The sequence below is a fragment of the Puma concolor genome, chromosome D3, assembly GCF_028749965.1.
Source record: "Puma concolor isolate L17-30 chromosome D3, mPumCon1.1.hap2, whole genome shotgun sequence".
NCBI classification, from domain to species: Eukaryota; Metazoa; Chordata; class Mammalia; order Carnivora; family Felidae; genus Puma; species Puma concolor.
This window is the reverse complement of record NC_141678.1, coordinates 75,815,828-75,831,934: the sequence shown is the minus strand read 5'-3', so window position 1 is coordinate 75,831,934 and position 16,107 is coordinate 75,815,828. Positions and strand designations below refer to the sequence as shown.

Genomic DNA, 16,107 nt, shown 5'->3' with positions numbered 1-16,107 from the left:
ATTAATGGCTCTTCAAAAAGGATTTAACAATTTGTACTCCCATCCATAATGTTTAAGACTTATTGATAACTAGAAGTATTTTGCTAAACCAAACATAGACTTAGTGACTATAAATGTTTGTTTCTTTATAATTTGGTCTCCGGGCCTATTTGAGGATTGTTAGATACAAAAACCTACTTTCAGAAGCACCAAATTTAATATTTAAGAAGTTAATTCGTTATTAGCTTTTTGGTGTGAGGTTTATAGATGGCACAGGATGAAAATACTGATTAAAATGTTAACAATGGAGAGACAGTCACAGCTTGGGCATGAACATTTGTGCTTCAGAATTTGCTTTTCCTTGTGTTCTTATCTGCTATTGCTATGATTTTTGTCTGAACTTCTATTGAGATGTAACAGTGTGTAATTATAAATATGTAGCCTGTTGAATTTTCACAAACTGAACACACACACTCATGTAATCAGGTTCCAGACAAATAGAATAATATAACTAGCCTTTTGAAATCTCTTGCATATCCCCATCCTGTCATTAACTCTCAAGGTAACCTATGTCCTGATTTGTAGTACCATTGACTTGTTTTGCCTGTATTTGAACCATACATAAATGGAATCATATAATGTATTACTTTTCTCAGTTTTATTTATGAGGTTAACCCATGTTTTGCATGAAGTTTTACACCAGTCATTTTCATTGTTGTATAGTATTCCACTGTATGAGCAACTGCAGTTAATATACTCATTCTGTGTTGATAGGACTTTGAATAGTCTCCTCTTTTGGTTATTAGAAGTGTTACTACTATCAGTATTTTTTCAAATGCCCTAAAGCAAACATATGTAGACACTTCTGTTGGTTATATAACTCAGAAATGCTGACAGGTAGGCACAAATCTTGGTTTAGTAGATACTGCCAGGTTCTTTTCTTTTCCCCTAAAGAGGTGATACCATTTTGCATGGTCACTAACAGTTCAGTTGATCCACATTCTTGACTATAGTTTATTCTTTTTTGTTTTAGCTATTTTGATGGAAGTAGTTTTAATTTTCCTTTCCCTGGTTTCCCTTGTGACTAATGAAGTGAGGTATCTTTTCATATTTACTGACTGTTATGAAGATAACCTCATTTGTCAAGTACCAGTTTAAGAGTTTACCCGTTTTTCTTTTGAGTGTCAGTCTTGTTCTTATTGATTTGTAGGAATTCTTTACATATTAGCAGTCTAAGTCCTTTGATATGTTTCACAGCTATTTATTACCACTCTGTGGGGACTTTGTATCTTAATGAAGAAAAGGTCTTAATATTTTCTAATTTATCAAGTATATTACAATATATCAATTATTTCCTTTTTTCTTCAGTGCTTTTTGTGTTTTAAGAAATCTTTGCTTGTTCCTAAGATTTGAAAGTATCCTTTGTATTTTTTCCTAAAACCCTTATTGTTTTACCTCTCACACTTAGACCTGTAATCCATCTGGAATTGGGTTTTTGTATGGTGTGAGGTATAGGGGTCACGATTCATTTATTTTCTCATGTGACTATCTAGTTGACGTAGCACTGCTTATTGCAAAGACCATCCTTTCCCCACCGCACTGCTGTGTCACATGTTTGATAAATCAGGTTGCTGCAGATAGGATGGATGGGTTTGTTTCTGGACCTGTTCTTTTACAGTGGTCAGTTTTCTTTTGTTTTTTATCATTGTACCAGCACTGAACACTCTTAATTTATAAAGCTGTGTGATCATTCTTAATATTCAGTAATGTAATTTTCTCAGCTTTGAACCTCAAGATGGCTTGGGCTATCTTTGGTATTTCCCTGTAAGTTTTAGAATTTAAACTTGTTAGCTTCTGCAAGAAAACCTACTGGGATTTTACATTGACTTCAAAAAATCAAATTTAGGAGAATTGACATTTTGATGCTGTTGAGTTTTCCAGTTTATAAGCATGGCATATTCCTCCTTTTATTTAGATCTTTAATTTCAGTGAGAACAAAGCTGGGAGACTTAACATTATTATATTTAAAACTTAATATAAATCTGTAGTCATTAGGACAATGTGATATTGATGCAAGTGTATCTAAATTAATCTAGTGGAAAACATTAGAACAACTAAAGCCAGGATCATCAGAGTTTGTTTGATTTCATATTTTAATTAACAGGTTCTTTAGAGTATAATTTAATACAGTCTTTTGTGTGTTTTTACCAAGCATGCGTTTTACTTTCTCACAGGTGTGGACCATGTTTAAGGATTGCCCCAGCATTCAGTTCTATGAGTAATAAGTATCCACAGGCAGTTTTCTTGGAAGTAGATGTACATCAGTGTCAGGTAAGGGAAAGGAATCCTTTTTTTTTTTTTTTTTTTTTTTTAAATGTTTGTTTATTTTGAGAGAGAAAGAGCCCAAGCAGGGGAGGGGTAAAGAGAGAGAGAGAGAAAGAGAGAGAGAGTGAGAGAGAGAGAGAGAGAGAGAGAGAGAGAGAGAATATCCCAAGCAGGCTCCTCTGTCAGCACAGAGCCTAATGGGGAGCTTAAACTTAAGAACTGTGGGATCATGACCTGAGCCGAAATCAAGAGTTGGATGCTTAAACGACTGAGCCACCCAGGCACCCCGGAAAGGAGTCCTTTTTAACAGAAAAAATTACATTGGTTTGAAATTCAACATTGATGTCATCCTTCATTCGTTTATCTCTTTATGCACATAGTACTTACTCTTTTGAAGATAGGGAAATGTTACGTTGACATGAATTATTACAAATGTTATTGTGGCTACATTAGTTAAAAACGGTAGTCCCATATTAATTGCTTCTGGGTTTGTTTACATTAATATCTTTCTGATGTAAAACTAATAAGTTGTTCAACTTAATTGGTCACCTGGCAGTTTTTTGTTTTACATTTTTTGTTTATCTTTCGCAAATCGACATTATCTTCTACTGGGGCATTGGTTGATTAGCAAGCCTTGGCAGAGAATTCTTGCTTATAGTTTGATTTGAATTGATCATTGTGTAATCTTAGCCTCAAAGCTGCATACTCAGCAGAAACTTTAGAGTGTTGATTACTGTTGATTGAGACACAGTGTTGTGGGGATACCGATTACTTAGTTGGAATGGCCATGTGACAGTTTTACATTTGCATATATGAGAATATGGAGGAGGAGTTAAGGAAAAATGTTTTGAAGGTTGTTTCCAACACTAAAAATGTAGTTCTGACTAAGGAATAACTGTAGCTGCTCTTTTTGGTGAGGTTGTGTCTTTGATACATTACTGAGTGAAAAAAATTTTTTAATGTTACCTAGTTTGTAGTTAGTATTTGAGGTTTGGTATAAACCCTGTGTTATTGCTTTGTACTTCTGTTGCATACTAGTGGACTGTAGCACTGGGCTGTACTAGTCTCTGTCTCTAATCTAGAAGTGTTCTCCTCTGGAGCTGCTTGTGCAGTATGATAGCCACTAGCTGCATGTGGTTATTGCACACTTGAAACGTGGCCAGTCCCAGTTGAGAAGTGCTATAGATATACACATAGGATTTTGAAGGCTTAGTATGAAAAAAATGTAAAATACATCATTAACTTTTTATAGTGACCATGTTGAAAATGCAGATAGTGATTCACTAAAATATGCTATTAAAATTATTTCAGTTGTTTTTCTGTTGTGGATATTGGAACCTTAAAATTACATATATAGCCTATATTTGTGTCTTATTTTGGACAACACTGTTTTAAAAGGTCAGTCAGGTTTTTGTGTTTAATTTTTGAGGTTTACAGAAGACATCTCTATGTAAACTTTTAAGCAACATAGTGGTACCTCTTCATAGTATTTGAATACGCAAGATGACATGTTTGCTTTCCTATTTCCTTTGTACTTATGAAAAGTTTAGACTATGGGTCCATCATTAATTAGCTGATACCTATTTGCTTGCTACTTAGTTTTATAATATTGTGGAGTTGGAGCAGAATTTTAAAAGGTAGATGTTGCAGTGAGGGAGGCCAGAAGTCATTTCTATGAGTAGAGTTGGGTGAGGCTGTTACTTCATATTCATGGAGAGATGGGCTGCTGTTTTTCAGATCTGTACTTTTTCCTAGTAGCCCTGCTTTGTGTTGACTGATCAATACCCTCTTTGGTTTCGCCACTTAAGAAATAGCATGTACTTATGAGGGAGCTAGCTAGTGTTGTAAAGCATAATTTCTGTATTGGAAGCTATTCTGCTGGTTGGGTGAAGTCTTTAATACTAAAACTGATTTAAAATGGAGGTTCTTCATTGGGAATGTAAGGGTCATGTAGTTGTGCCCTCAGTAACAGGCCTGCTTTTTCTTAAATAACAATTGGGAATACGTTATTTAACGTGATTTTTGCTTCTGCTTGTGATATTTAACTTCTATAGAGATGTAGAATGAATATTCTAAGTGGTTTAAAAATGATTAATTTTAATTCATTAACGTCATCTAACTTGCCAATTCTAGGGAACAGCTGCCACCAACAATATATCAGCAACACCTACATTTCTGTTTTTTCGAAACAAAGTGAGAATTGATCAGTATCAAGGAGCAGATGCTGTTGGATTAGAAGAAAAAATCAAGCAGCACTTAGAAAATGACCCTGGAAGCAATGAGGACACAGATATTCCAAAAGGCTATGTAGGTAGACTTAAAAGTGAAATCATGATGTATTTTTGTCACCGTTTGCTTAAAGTGAAGTTGTCTGTTATCTTTTGCTGGTTAAGAATACTTTCAGATAAGAACTTTAAAAGTAGCTTCCTTAGCTGACTGTTGGTTTTTGTCTCTGTTGTATATATTATCACCTTAAGCCCTCATCAAAAACAAGTTTTCCTAAATTTGCTCTGCTAATCTTTTTTGCCACTTGTTTTTTTTTTAGTCTGTTTTCTGAATTGTCTTAATAGCCAGTTTTAAACATTCACTCATTTTTAATGTATATTTATATACATACATTTAATTCGATTTTATTATTGTATATAATGTATATGTTTTATGTATGCGTACTTTTAAAATTACATATTTATATATTTCCCCCTCCCCAAAATGTGAAGAAATGTGCATTGGAAAAATTTTCCATTTTTCAACAGTTGTGTAAAATGACATGTAAATTTTAATGTGTGACCATTTTATGCTGAACTCCCTTTCCTAAAATTCCCTATAGTTTTCTCCGTCTTTTTAAATGTATCCCCTCTTTTCTGGCACCTCTTTTTTCTGTTTGAAAAATCTAGTTATTTTAGGATCATGTGTGATTTTACCATTAGGTATGTTTTTCTGAGTTTTAAGAATTATTATTCAAATAATAACTTGAAGACTTAGGAACACAAAAGTGTTTGAAAATTATACATAATAAAATTTTATAATTCAGTATCTATCATTTGAGAGCTATTCAGGAAGGAACCAAACAAAATTCAGAAATTCACTTTGTAGTAGCTGACTTGTTAATGCAACTTGGTTAATCCTGCATACCAAAATATATATTTGTATGTATCTTTCCTAATTTTTCTTTTTTAAAGTTAATGGTATTGGCAGATCAAAAATGAACTTTAAAAAAAAAAATTGTTACCTCAAGTTAAAGCTAATATATGAAAGAATGTGTATCACGGACGACAAGTCCTTTCTGTAAGTCTCTTAAATTTATACTGAATAAGGAGACTCTGTAGTTAGATAAATACAAGAGATTTTTTCTTTGAGTGTTGGGGTGGGGGTTGTATCTTCAAAAAGTGTCTTTAACGTGTGGTACTGGCATTAATTACTTGAAGTTAGGGAGGCGCAATTAGTATCTGTTTAAAACAGAACTGTTACGTAATCATTTGAAATTGCGATACCCAGTTGGAAAGTATGAACATGTTGTGTAAGTCAGGGTTGTGACACCTTTTGGAAAATTTTGGAAATTAATTTGACCCGTAAACTGATTTGTTTACATCTTTGTATTTTTTTCCCCGTTATTTGTGAAGGGTTTTTGCATGAAAAAGTCTTAATGAGAGCGGAACAGTCCTGCTGCTTAGCTAGAGGGCTACTTATTTACACATCAGCTAAGCGTGATACCAGTGTTTTGGCCTCAGGTAGGAATTAAGCAGGAAAAACTTAAGTTTTAAGAAATTAAAAAAAATTCCGTTTTCATGCACATGTTATGAATGCACTGTGAAAAGCTATTAAAAACATTTTCATTTTTTCCATCTGGTGTCAATCAAGACATTAAAAGTTTTGAACTATTATGCCTACAAAGTTATTATGTAAGATCGGTAATGTGTTTCTAAGAATGTCATCATTCTCACAGCACAAATAGCCACTTAACAGGAGGAAGAATCAGTGAATGAAAGCCTGTGTCTTAAGCAGATTTAAGTATAAGCATTGCAAAAATGTATTGCCCGTTTTTTTTAAGCTAAAAAAGGTTTTAATTGGATTTTTAAAATAATTTTTAAAAATTTATATCTCAGCATATAGTTGTGTTGCCAGTTTTTAAATAAAATTTTGGTTTTAAAGACTTTCAGTTATCTTTTCACACAAAGAGACTATATAGTTACTGATTTTATACATCCTAGTTTTGGAACTCCAAATTTGATTGAAGCCAGAGTATGAGAGGTACGTGTATCTCTTTTAGAGGAGTTTGAAATATTGCAATAGATGTAGGTTAAGAATGGTAATAGTTCTTATTCAGAAATAAGACAGTGTTTTTGTAAATATAATGACTTCTAGTTTGTAAAATGTTTATTGAAGCATTGGGATATTTAAATTTAAATTAGGAAAATTTAAATCATTCTTTTTTTCTTTCATATTCATTAAGAATACCTAGTATTGCTTCATAGCCACAGGGCTATCAATAAGTCTTCCTCTCCACAAGCTTGAATTCTAGGCACTCCGGGATTGAACTTGGATTTGCATAATGTTCTGAATCTTGAGGCTTATTAGTGTATTTCAGTATTCTGACCACTGAACTATAGATTTCAGTGTACAAATTTTGTCATCATTCAACAAAATGAAATGAAACCTTAAATGACCCTCATCTGTGTAGTAAGACAGATCTTTCTTTAACCAAAATTGGAAGCATGGAAAGGGTTTTCTAACTTTCTGTGTGTCTTGTGTTAGATTTTCTCCCCTGTAAAAAAACAAAACAAAAAAACATAAAAAATGTTCTACTATTGACGGAATAGTATAACAAACATATATACCATTCACCTATGTTCATCAGCTGTGAATATTTTGCTACTTTTGCTTTCTTGGTGGTGGCGGGCTGGGGGGGTAGAGGGAGGAGAAGTAGAGAGAGAATCTCAAGTAGGCTCCACGCTGTCAGCGCAGGGCCCAATGTAGCGCTTGATCCCACGAACCGTGAGATCATGACCTGAGCTGAAATCAAGAGTCCCATGCTTAACCAACTGAGCTACCCAAGCGCCCCTAGTTTTGCTTTCTTGATAGGTGTTTATATACTTTTATCTCTTGGCAGAGTCATTTAAAAAGTAAGGTATAAACATCATGATGGTTCATCTCTAAATATTTGAGCAGGTAGCTCCTAAGAACAAGAACATTCTTTTACATAACCATGATATTATTAGCACTCCTAAGAAATTTAGCAGTGGTTTACAGTATCTCTAGTATTTACAGCCTACATTCACATTTTTAAAATTATCTCCAAAATATCCTTTATAACTGTTTTCCCCCATCTAGGATCAAGTCAAGGATCATACGTTGCAGTTAAGTTGTTTTTCTTTGGTGTTCTAGAAACTTCTGTCTGCTCTTTTTTCCTTTCATGACTACCTTTTTTGAAAGTTTAAACCAGCACCAGTCTAATCTAGTAGCCACTAGATGCATGTGGCTATTATGCATTTGTTATGTGACTAGTGCAACTGAAGGACTGAATTTTGAGTTTTATCTGCTTTTAATTAATTTAATTTTAAATTATCACATGTGGCTAATGGCTATCTTCTTGTACACCGTAGGTTGAGACCATCTGTCTTATAGACTGTCCCACAATCTGGATTTGTCTGATTGTTTTCTCATTATTCTTTCCTCATTGGCAAGTTGATTACATAGGTAGTGATATTTATTTCCAATTGCGTATTTCTGGAATGTGTCAATTTGCAGTTAAGTCAGATATAATGCCAATTTGTCCTAGACAGTGTTGTGTAGCAAAGCACTTTAATGCAACTGTTTGAGTGTGATAACTTGTTTTGTGTGCCCCACGATAAATAAATACAAAAACAACTTCAGGTAAATCACGTGTTTATTTTTCATCATTAAGATATTGCAAGCATGATTTCAGTGTTGTCTTCATGCCTGGGATCATAGTCCTAGATACAGCATCGAAGAGGCATCTTGGTAGGATGGAAGACATAAGTGTTTAAAGATTTTGTTAGAACTGTCCTTTCAAGGGAAATGTTCTTAAAGTTCAAAGTGATTCTGTAATAGTAGAACTTTGTTTTATAGTGCCAGCACACCAACCCCCACTGTTTTTAAGTTGGCTATGGTATGATACCCTGAATAATATGTTCAACATCTAATGCAATATAACATTTAATATAATTCAAAATAGCATTTTGGCTTTAAAAGCATTTAGGCCCCTCCATGAATAATTAAGGATCTATTCTAATAATTATTGATAATTATGTTGCTAATTATTTGACATGTAAAAAAGTTTTCTTTAGAATGATACATACAAAGGGGCGCCTGGGTGGCGCAGTCGGTTAAGCGTCTGACTTCAGCCAGGTCACGATCTCGCGGTCTGTGAGTTCGAGCCCCGCGTCAGGCTCTGGGCTGATGGCTCAGAGCCTGGAGCCTGTTTCCTATTCTGTGTCTCCCTCTCTCTCTGCCCCCTCCCCCGTTCATGCTCTGTTTCTCTCTGTCCCAAAAATAAATAAACGTTGAAAAAAAAAAATTTAAAAAAAAAAAAAAAAAAAAGAATGATACATACATGTATTAGTATCCTCTGTATACAAAATATAATACTCTTTATGATAGAAAGGTGAATATGCAATTAACTGATAATCTAAAATACTTGGTAAACTTAAAACTAGTCCTTGTTTAGTAGATTAAATGGATGTTTTTCTAGAAAAATAGTTTATCAAAATCAACTCCAGTAGAAGCAGAACTCCTAAATAGACCAGTCACCATAGAGGAAGTAGAGAAAATAGTCGAAGACCTGTACCATAAAGGGCAAGATGACTTCACAGGGATATTCTACCAGATCTTAAGATCAGATAGTCTAGTGTTATTCCAAACTACTTAAGACCATATAAAAAGAGAGAAAACTTTCTAAATTTCTTTTTAAAGTAAATATGACCTTGATCCCAGAATCTGACAAAATGTGCATCAAAACAAAACAAAAACAAAAAAACCACTGACCAGTTCCAATTAGGACCAATTGTAAAACTCTTAAAATATCAGTAAAAAAAAATCCAGCAATCTAAAGGAGAAAAGTTATAATCTCCTAATACGGAGAAAAGGCATTTGACAGAATTCAGTACCCATTTATTTTTAAAACCGTCCGTAAAATCTAAATGAGAGAGCATTAGAGGCACTCCTGCTAAAGTCAGAGACCATGCAAGGATGCCCACAGTCACTGCTCTGGCCGTGTGTTGGAAGTATTAACCAACACGTACACAGGAGACAGAAAGATGTTAAATACCACAGGGAAGCGATCGGCAAAATCCAAAATATTAGAAATCCGTAGGCACTAGATGACCATAGATTAAAGGAGTTGGGAGACATTAACCAAATATGGCATACTTTATTTGGAGTCCTGTTTTGAGTCTAACAGTTCAACTGTAAAACATTTATAAGACCAAGAAATTTGGACACAGATATTTGCTGATAACTAAAGTATTACTCATTGTTTTAGTTGTGATAATAATATTGAGAAATTTTTTTAAAGAGCCCTTATCTCTCAGAAATGCTCATGAACACACTGAAATGTTCATGAATGAAATGAAGAAATGTCTAAGATGTATTTGAAAACAGGAGGGTAGGGACTGCTTGCAGGAGAAAGGTGAAACAGGAGTGGCCATGAGCTGATTATTGTAGCTGGGATTATTAAAGACTGACTACCTGAGGTTCACTGTAGTATTCTATTTATACATGTTTGAAATTTTCCATAATAAAAAACGTTTTAATCCTTATTTGTTATTCATCTCAAATGTAAACTCTTTATGGATGTAGGTTTAAAGAGCACATGACCACTAGAGGAAGGAGGTAGGCTCCCTTTGGATCTTAACAGATATTTTAATTTGTATATTTTCCACTGCAAAATACTGTTAGCAAAAAATGTCAACATTTTATAATCTTCGTGTTAAAGACTTGGTTTTTGATACTTTGTCAAGTGGACAAAGCCTAGATTTGGCTTTCATAGTGATAGGTCTCAGTCAAAAATTCAAATGAAAGCCTTATTATAAAAGTTTTAGTAGCTATCTTAAAAGAGAAGTTTTTTTAAAGTTGTCTAACCTAGAGAAAATCATGTATTTACGTTTCTGATGAAGATTGTTAAACCAAATCGAAATCCTTTGCCTAAAGTCTTGATTTAATTTTTTCAGATGGATTTAATGCCTTTTATTAACAAAGCTGGCTGTGAATGTCTTAATGAAAGTGATGAGCATGGATTTGACAACTGTTTACGTAAAGATATGACCTTCTTGGAATCTGATTGTGATGAACAGGTAATTGACACTTCCCAGTTAAAGCTTATAGGGATCATCAGTGTTTATGCCTGTTCTGGGTTCTTTATCATGTTTCCATCTCATGGTTTTATGTTTCTCCTTCCCAGATGACCACTTCCTTTCCTTTTTTTAAGTTTCAGTTTCTTTGGCGATATAGACCCACCTCCTTACTCTGTTCTGTATAAGCTGCCAAGGTCATTATACAGAATCTTAGAATTCTTGGATTGGCCTGACTGCTGAGTTGAGTTGAGCTGAGCTTTGACTGTTCTTAAATCCTTTTGTTCATTCTAGACCTGTCTTCCCTATTTTTTTTTTTTTTTTACATTTATTTATTTTTGAGACAGAGAGAGCATGAATGGGGGAGGGTCAGAGAAAGAGGGAGACACAGAATCTGAAACAGGCTCCAGGCTCTGAGCTGTCAGCACAGAGCCCGACGCGGGGCTCGAACTCACGGACCGCGAGATCATGACCTGAGCCGAAGTTGGACACCCAACCGACTAAGCCACCCAGGCGCCCCCTGTCTTCCCTATATTTTACCCACCCAGATGAGTCTGTATCTGAGAAATAGAGAATAATTAGATGAGTACTCCCTATATGTGCGGTCCTCATTCCCAGCTGTAAACCTGTATCGTACTTCCCTATACTTCCCTGCATTGTCATCACAGAGGAAGTAGTGTAGTCCTGCCTTGATCAAGCCATCATTACCTTCATCTTGACTGTTATTTTCCTTAATTTTCTTTCCTTTTTTAATGTTCATGTGTTTTGAGAAAGCACTCATGCACGAGTAGGGGAGGGGCAGAGAGAGAAAGGGAGAGAAAGGAGGGAGAATCCCAAGCGGGCTCCATGCTGTCAGTGCAGAGCCCGACACGGGGCTCGATCCCATGAACCGTGAAATCATGACTTCAGCCAAAATCGAGAATCAGACGCTTAACTGGCTGACTCACGCAGGCACTCCCTTAATTTACTTTCTAATCTGTTGTCTCTGCTTTGTCCCCCATTCCAGTTCATCTTCTACATGGTCACAAAAGTTCTTCTTCTTTTTTTTTAAAGTAGGCTTCACATCCAGTGTTGAGCCCAACGCAGGGCTTGAACTCACAACCCTGAGATTAATACCTGAGCTGAAAAATCAAGAGTCAGACTCTTGGGGCACGTGGGTGGCTCAGTCAGTTCAGTGACTTCGGCCCAGGTCCTGATCCCGTGCTTTGTGGGTTTGAGTCAAGCTTCGGGCTCTGTGCTGACAGCTCAGAGCCTGGAGCCTGCTTCAGATTCTGTGTCTCCCCCTCTCTGTGCCCCTCCCCCACTCTGTCTCTCTGTCTCCCAAAAATAAATAAACATAAAAAAAAAATTATTAGAGTCAGACTCTTAACTGGCTGAGCCATGCAGGAATCCCCAAAAGTTATTCTTCTAAAATAGAAATCTGATCATGCCACTCTTTCTCAAAAGATTTACATGATTCTTCACAGTTTTCAGGAAGAGATTCAAGATTCTTGATCTGTTTCTAGCTTTCCATTCTCATCTCCTCCTCACCTGTGGTTCAAGTCTCTAAATATGTCATGTTTATTATTTTTTGACACACTCTTACAGGCCAAGTATAAGGAGTATTTATATAACCAGAGGAAATGGTCTGGGTGTTTTCTTAGGCACACAGACCACAATGATCCTGAAATCATAAATCCAAATTCAATCTTGCCTCCCACTACAGCTGCCTTACTGAACAGCTTTAAGAATATTGTTCACTATTGTGTTCCTTGTAAATGGTGCCCTGAATATAATGTGATGATGCATATCAGCAGAACTGACCACAGCTTCCCTGAAATCTTCCTGCCAGGAAAATCTTCCTCCTAGGGTAGAAGCAGAGATACGTACATCATACACAATTTTAGCTGGAAAGAAGACTGAGCAAATGACTCATGGTTTCTTAGAGATCGGCATCCTGACAATGTTTCCTATCCCGGTTCCCTTATGTGGCCTTCTAGATTCAGTTAGCCAGATTAAGTTTAGGATAGAGGTTTGGAGGTTACCATAGAGCTATTAAAAGTCTTATTCTTCTGAGTTTTGGATCATGTACAGTGCATTTGAGAGCTAGTTTCTTCACATAATCTGTGCAGTGTCTTCATATTATCAGATGATGTGGGTACATGCTTGAAAAACCATCCTACAAAATGTTCAGCTTATATTCTAAAATATATAGTTTAATTTTATCTTACTTTGGGGATTTTGTTTAATTTTTTGGAAGGCAAAATGCTTGCCAGTTTACAGGTTACAAGACCTTAGGATCTTAGGCATTACCCACCCCCTCCTTTTTTATAGGCTCTACACCCAAGGTGGGGCTCGAACTCACAACCCGTAAATCAAGAATCACATGATCCGCTGAGCCAGCAAGGATCTCGCATGTTTTTAGTTTAGTTTATTCCTTTAAATTTTGTCATCATTCCCTTATGTGAATAATAGATTATTGTATTTCTCAAATGTCAGTCTAATTAAATTACTTTCAATTTACTGATTTTTTAATATTACATTGGTTTTGTGAAATGAGTTAAATATTTTCTGCCTTTGAATTAATCATTTTAACTCTGCTTAGCTGTTGTGTATATTCAAGGTGTTCAAGAGCCCTTTTAAAATAAAACTTATTATTTTCTTCACAGCTTCTCATTACTGTGGCATTTAATCAACCTGTTAAGCTTTATTCAATGAAATTTCAAGGGCCAGATAATGGTGAGTAGTGGGTAGCCCTTTAACTTTCTGCTCTGTGGATCTGTCAGCGCATTTTTAAAACTAATGAAATAATAGAGGTAGATATTCCTTGTGTTGGGAAAGAGTGAAATTGTTTCTGGAACAAAGCAAGGGGACAAATGAATGTGCAAATAAGGTAAGATTATTAGGAACTGATGAAATGACAAATTTTACCTTATTTCTAAAATTTTTTATTTTAGAATTTAAGTTCCCCTCCTAATCTGAAAACAAAGGAACTCTTCCAATTCTTGTTCTGAAACTCCAGTTTTGAAGTAGCCATTTTTCGGGATCACAACTGGGAGAAATTTATTTCACATTCCTCCTATTACAGATGATAAAACTAAGGTTCTGTATCTTCCTGTTTGTGACCTATTAGTTTCATCTTTATATATTATGATACTGTAAACATGATTGTACAGACTTAGCATTTCTCTTATTAAATGAAGAATTTTCCTTATTTATACTCCCTCTTTTTCCTGTTCTTAATTGATTTTTTTGGGAGGGGAGTCTTGGGGACTAGGACTTTTTTTCTGTTTTCTTTTTAATTGGGAGAAGCAGTAGGCACCCTGTTTATCAGATAGCATTCCCTTCTCATTTGTTATTTTAAATGATTATGTATTAGTATTTTTCATTAATAAAATTATATCTTCTGGAAATACTCAGTATTTGTGAAAGCAGTTGCTATAGAGATGAGTAAGCAACATGAATATGTTAAGATTCCTTAACTAGCCACGAAGTAATGAGTTTTGGATTATACCCTGAGGTTAAAGGGACTAAGACATCCTATTTAAATGTGATCTAACCACTCAGCACATCTTAATCCCTAAGATGAAATTTGGCAATTTGTAGAATTAATTTCCTTTTAGCTAAATGTTGTCACTGGTAATGCTCTTCTCCTAAATAACAAATGTACCAATTGTTGGCAACTGCAAGACCCAGCTCAAATGTTAATTCCTTTTATGAAACTTTTTGTTAACCTGCGTGCATTGTCAGACTCTTACCACCTTCCCTGCGTCTCCTCATTAGTAGTGTTGCATTATTACAGAGTGTCTTTTATAGTTGAGGTCAAGAAGTCTGTGAATGTATATGTGTATGCATATGTGCATGTGTGTTTTAATCTAATATTCTCAGTTCTTAGTATAAGGCTAGCAGGCCAAGAATACACTAGTAAATGTCTATTAAAAAAAAAAAAGAATGTCTGTGAAAATACTCAGAATTTCTTAAAATTCCTGAAGATGCATGTAGGTATGTGCTTATATTTGAATGTGTATCTGGTTGTATAGACTGAACGTAATGGTGAAACGAAGAAAGTATTGCAAGTTTGGTTTTACATTTAATTTTATTCTACCATTTTATAGGTCAGGGTCCTAAATATGTAAAAATTTTTATCAATCTACCCCGATCTATGGATTTTGAAGAAGCAGAAAGAAGTGAACCAACTCAAGCTCTGGAACTAACAGAGGATGATATTAAAGAAGATGGTATTGTCCCACTTCGTTACGTTAAATTTCAGAATGTTAACAGTGTAACTGTAAGTAGTATTTTAACTATATTTAATGGGTGTTTGGGTGACCGTTCATGCTATCTTCACTATCCTGGGTGATTCTAAATGATCCTTTAAGGTAGTTTTTTGTCCTCTTGATTTGAAATGAGTGAAAAAATTTGAAATGAGTAATATAATGAGCTAATTAAATTTTCTTTTAATTTATCTGTGTGTTCTGAAAAGGAAGGACAGGTTGATTTTTTTTTTTTTTTTAATTTGTGAATATGTCAGTTACTTTGTCTATTTGGCAGTTCTTGTTAAAAGTTTGTTATAGACCATTTAGACTTAAACTGAAGATATTTGTACATAATCTTTCATACCTGGTAATGAGTGATGATTCAGTTGTAAAATCCAATTTACTTTTGTAGAACATACAGTTTTTAATAGTGTAGTGGTCATGATCTCAATACAGATGATTTTTTAAAAAGATATTTTTACATTACCTTAATTTACATTAAGTCACCTGCTTCTTAGCAGTTATTAATTGCTTTTGTGAATTATTGTAACGAAACCCAGCATATGTTCTCCCAACCACCTCCTTCTCCCTCCCAGCCCAGTCTTTCAGAGCAGGGAGTAGGAGGGTTAAAGGAGAATAGTGGAATGGATACCTATAAAAACAGTGGGAACCAGCACAGAGTCACTGAGAGCAAGTCGGGCCAAATTAATGTAATTTTCTTGATTTAATGAAATGATTCTGGATTTTGTAAATTAGAAGAATGCTATAATGTGTTCATTTTAGGAGGTTTTCACTGGAGTTTCACAGAATGTTCTTAGTAGGAAGATGAAGGAAGGATTATCATTGAGATTTCAATATTTGGAATATTTTATCCAAATGAAATCGAAGAAAATGATTATATTAAACTAGAATATTGGTTATCAGATATTTTTCTGACCTACATTTGTACCATTAATACAATACGTGTTGCTTTATTTAGTGATAGAAGGGAGGCATTTGTTTATTGGAAAAGCCCTTTCAACCCAAACATCCCGACCTAATCTCTGTCATTGAGAATCGCTATACATAGTTATCTTGTGATAGGCTCAAGTCTTTATGTACTGTGTCCTATCTCAATCAGACATGCTTATCAGTTTTTTGGTGATGAAATTGAAATCAAAATGACAGTTTTGATTGGAAAGGCTAAAGTAAGATGAATTTTAAAAGCAGTGAATATGAACTGTTGTGCCTTATAAGATTCAAAGAGCATTACAAGTAAATGG

At 34.8% G+C, this 16,107-nt stretch overlaps 1 protein-coding gene across 5 annotated transcripts in view; it reads left to right on the top strand.

The window, feature by feature from the left end:
- The window catches only part of TXNL1 (thioredoxin like 1), a 34,067-nt gene that overhangs the window by 9,242 nt on the left and 8,718 nt on the right, over nucleotides 1-16,107 (top strand). For all 5 annotated transcript variants that reach the window (XM_025931078.2, XM_086683078.1, XM_086683077.1 and 2 more), the window contains exons 2-6: nucleotides 2,214-2,310; nucleotides 4,438-4,611; nucleotides 10,491-10,613; nucleotides 13,259-13,328; nucleotides 14,705-14,877. In XM_025931078.2, the coding sequence (XP_025786863.1) occupies nucleotides 2,214-2,310; nucleotides 4,438-4,611; nucleotides 10,491-10,613; nucleotides 13,259-13,328; nucleotides 14,705-14,877 (637 nt within the window). The remainder of the gene's footprint in view (nucleotides 1-2,213; nucleotides 2,311-4,437; nucleotides 4,612-10,490; nucleotides 10,614-13,258; nucleotides 13,329-14,704; nucleotides 14,878-16,107) is intronic.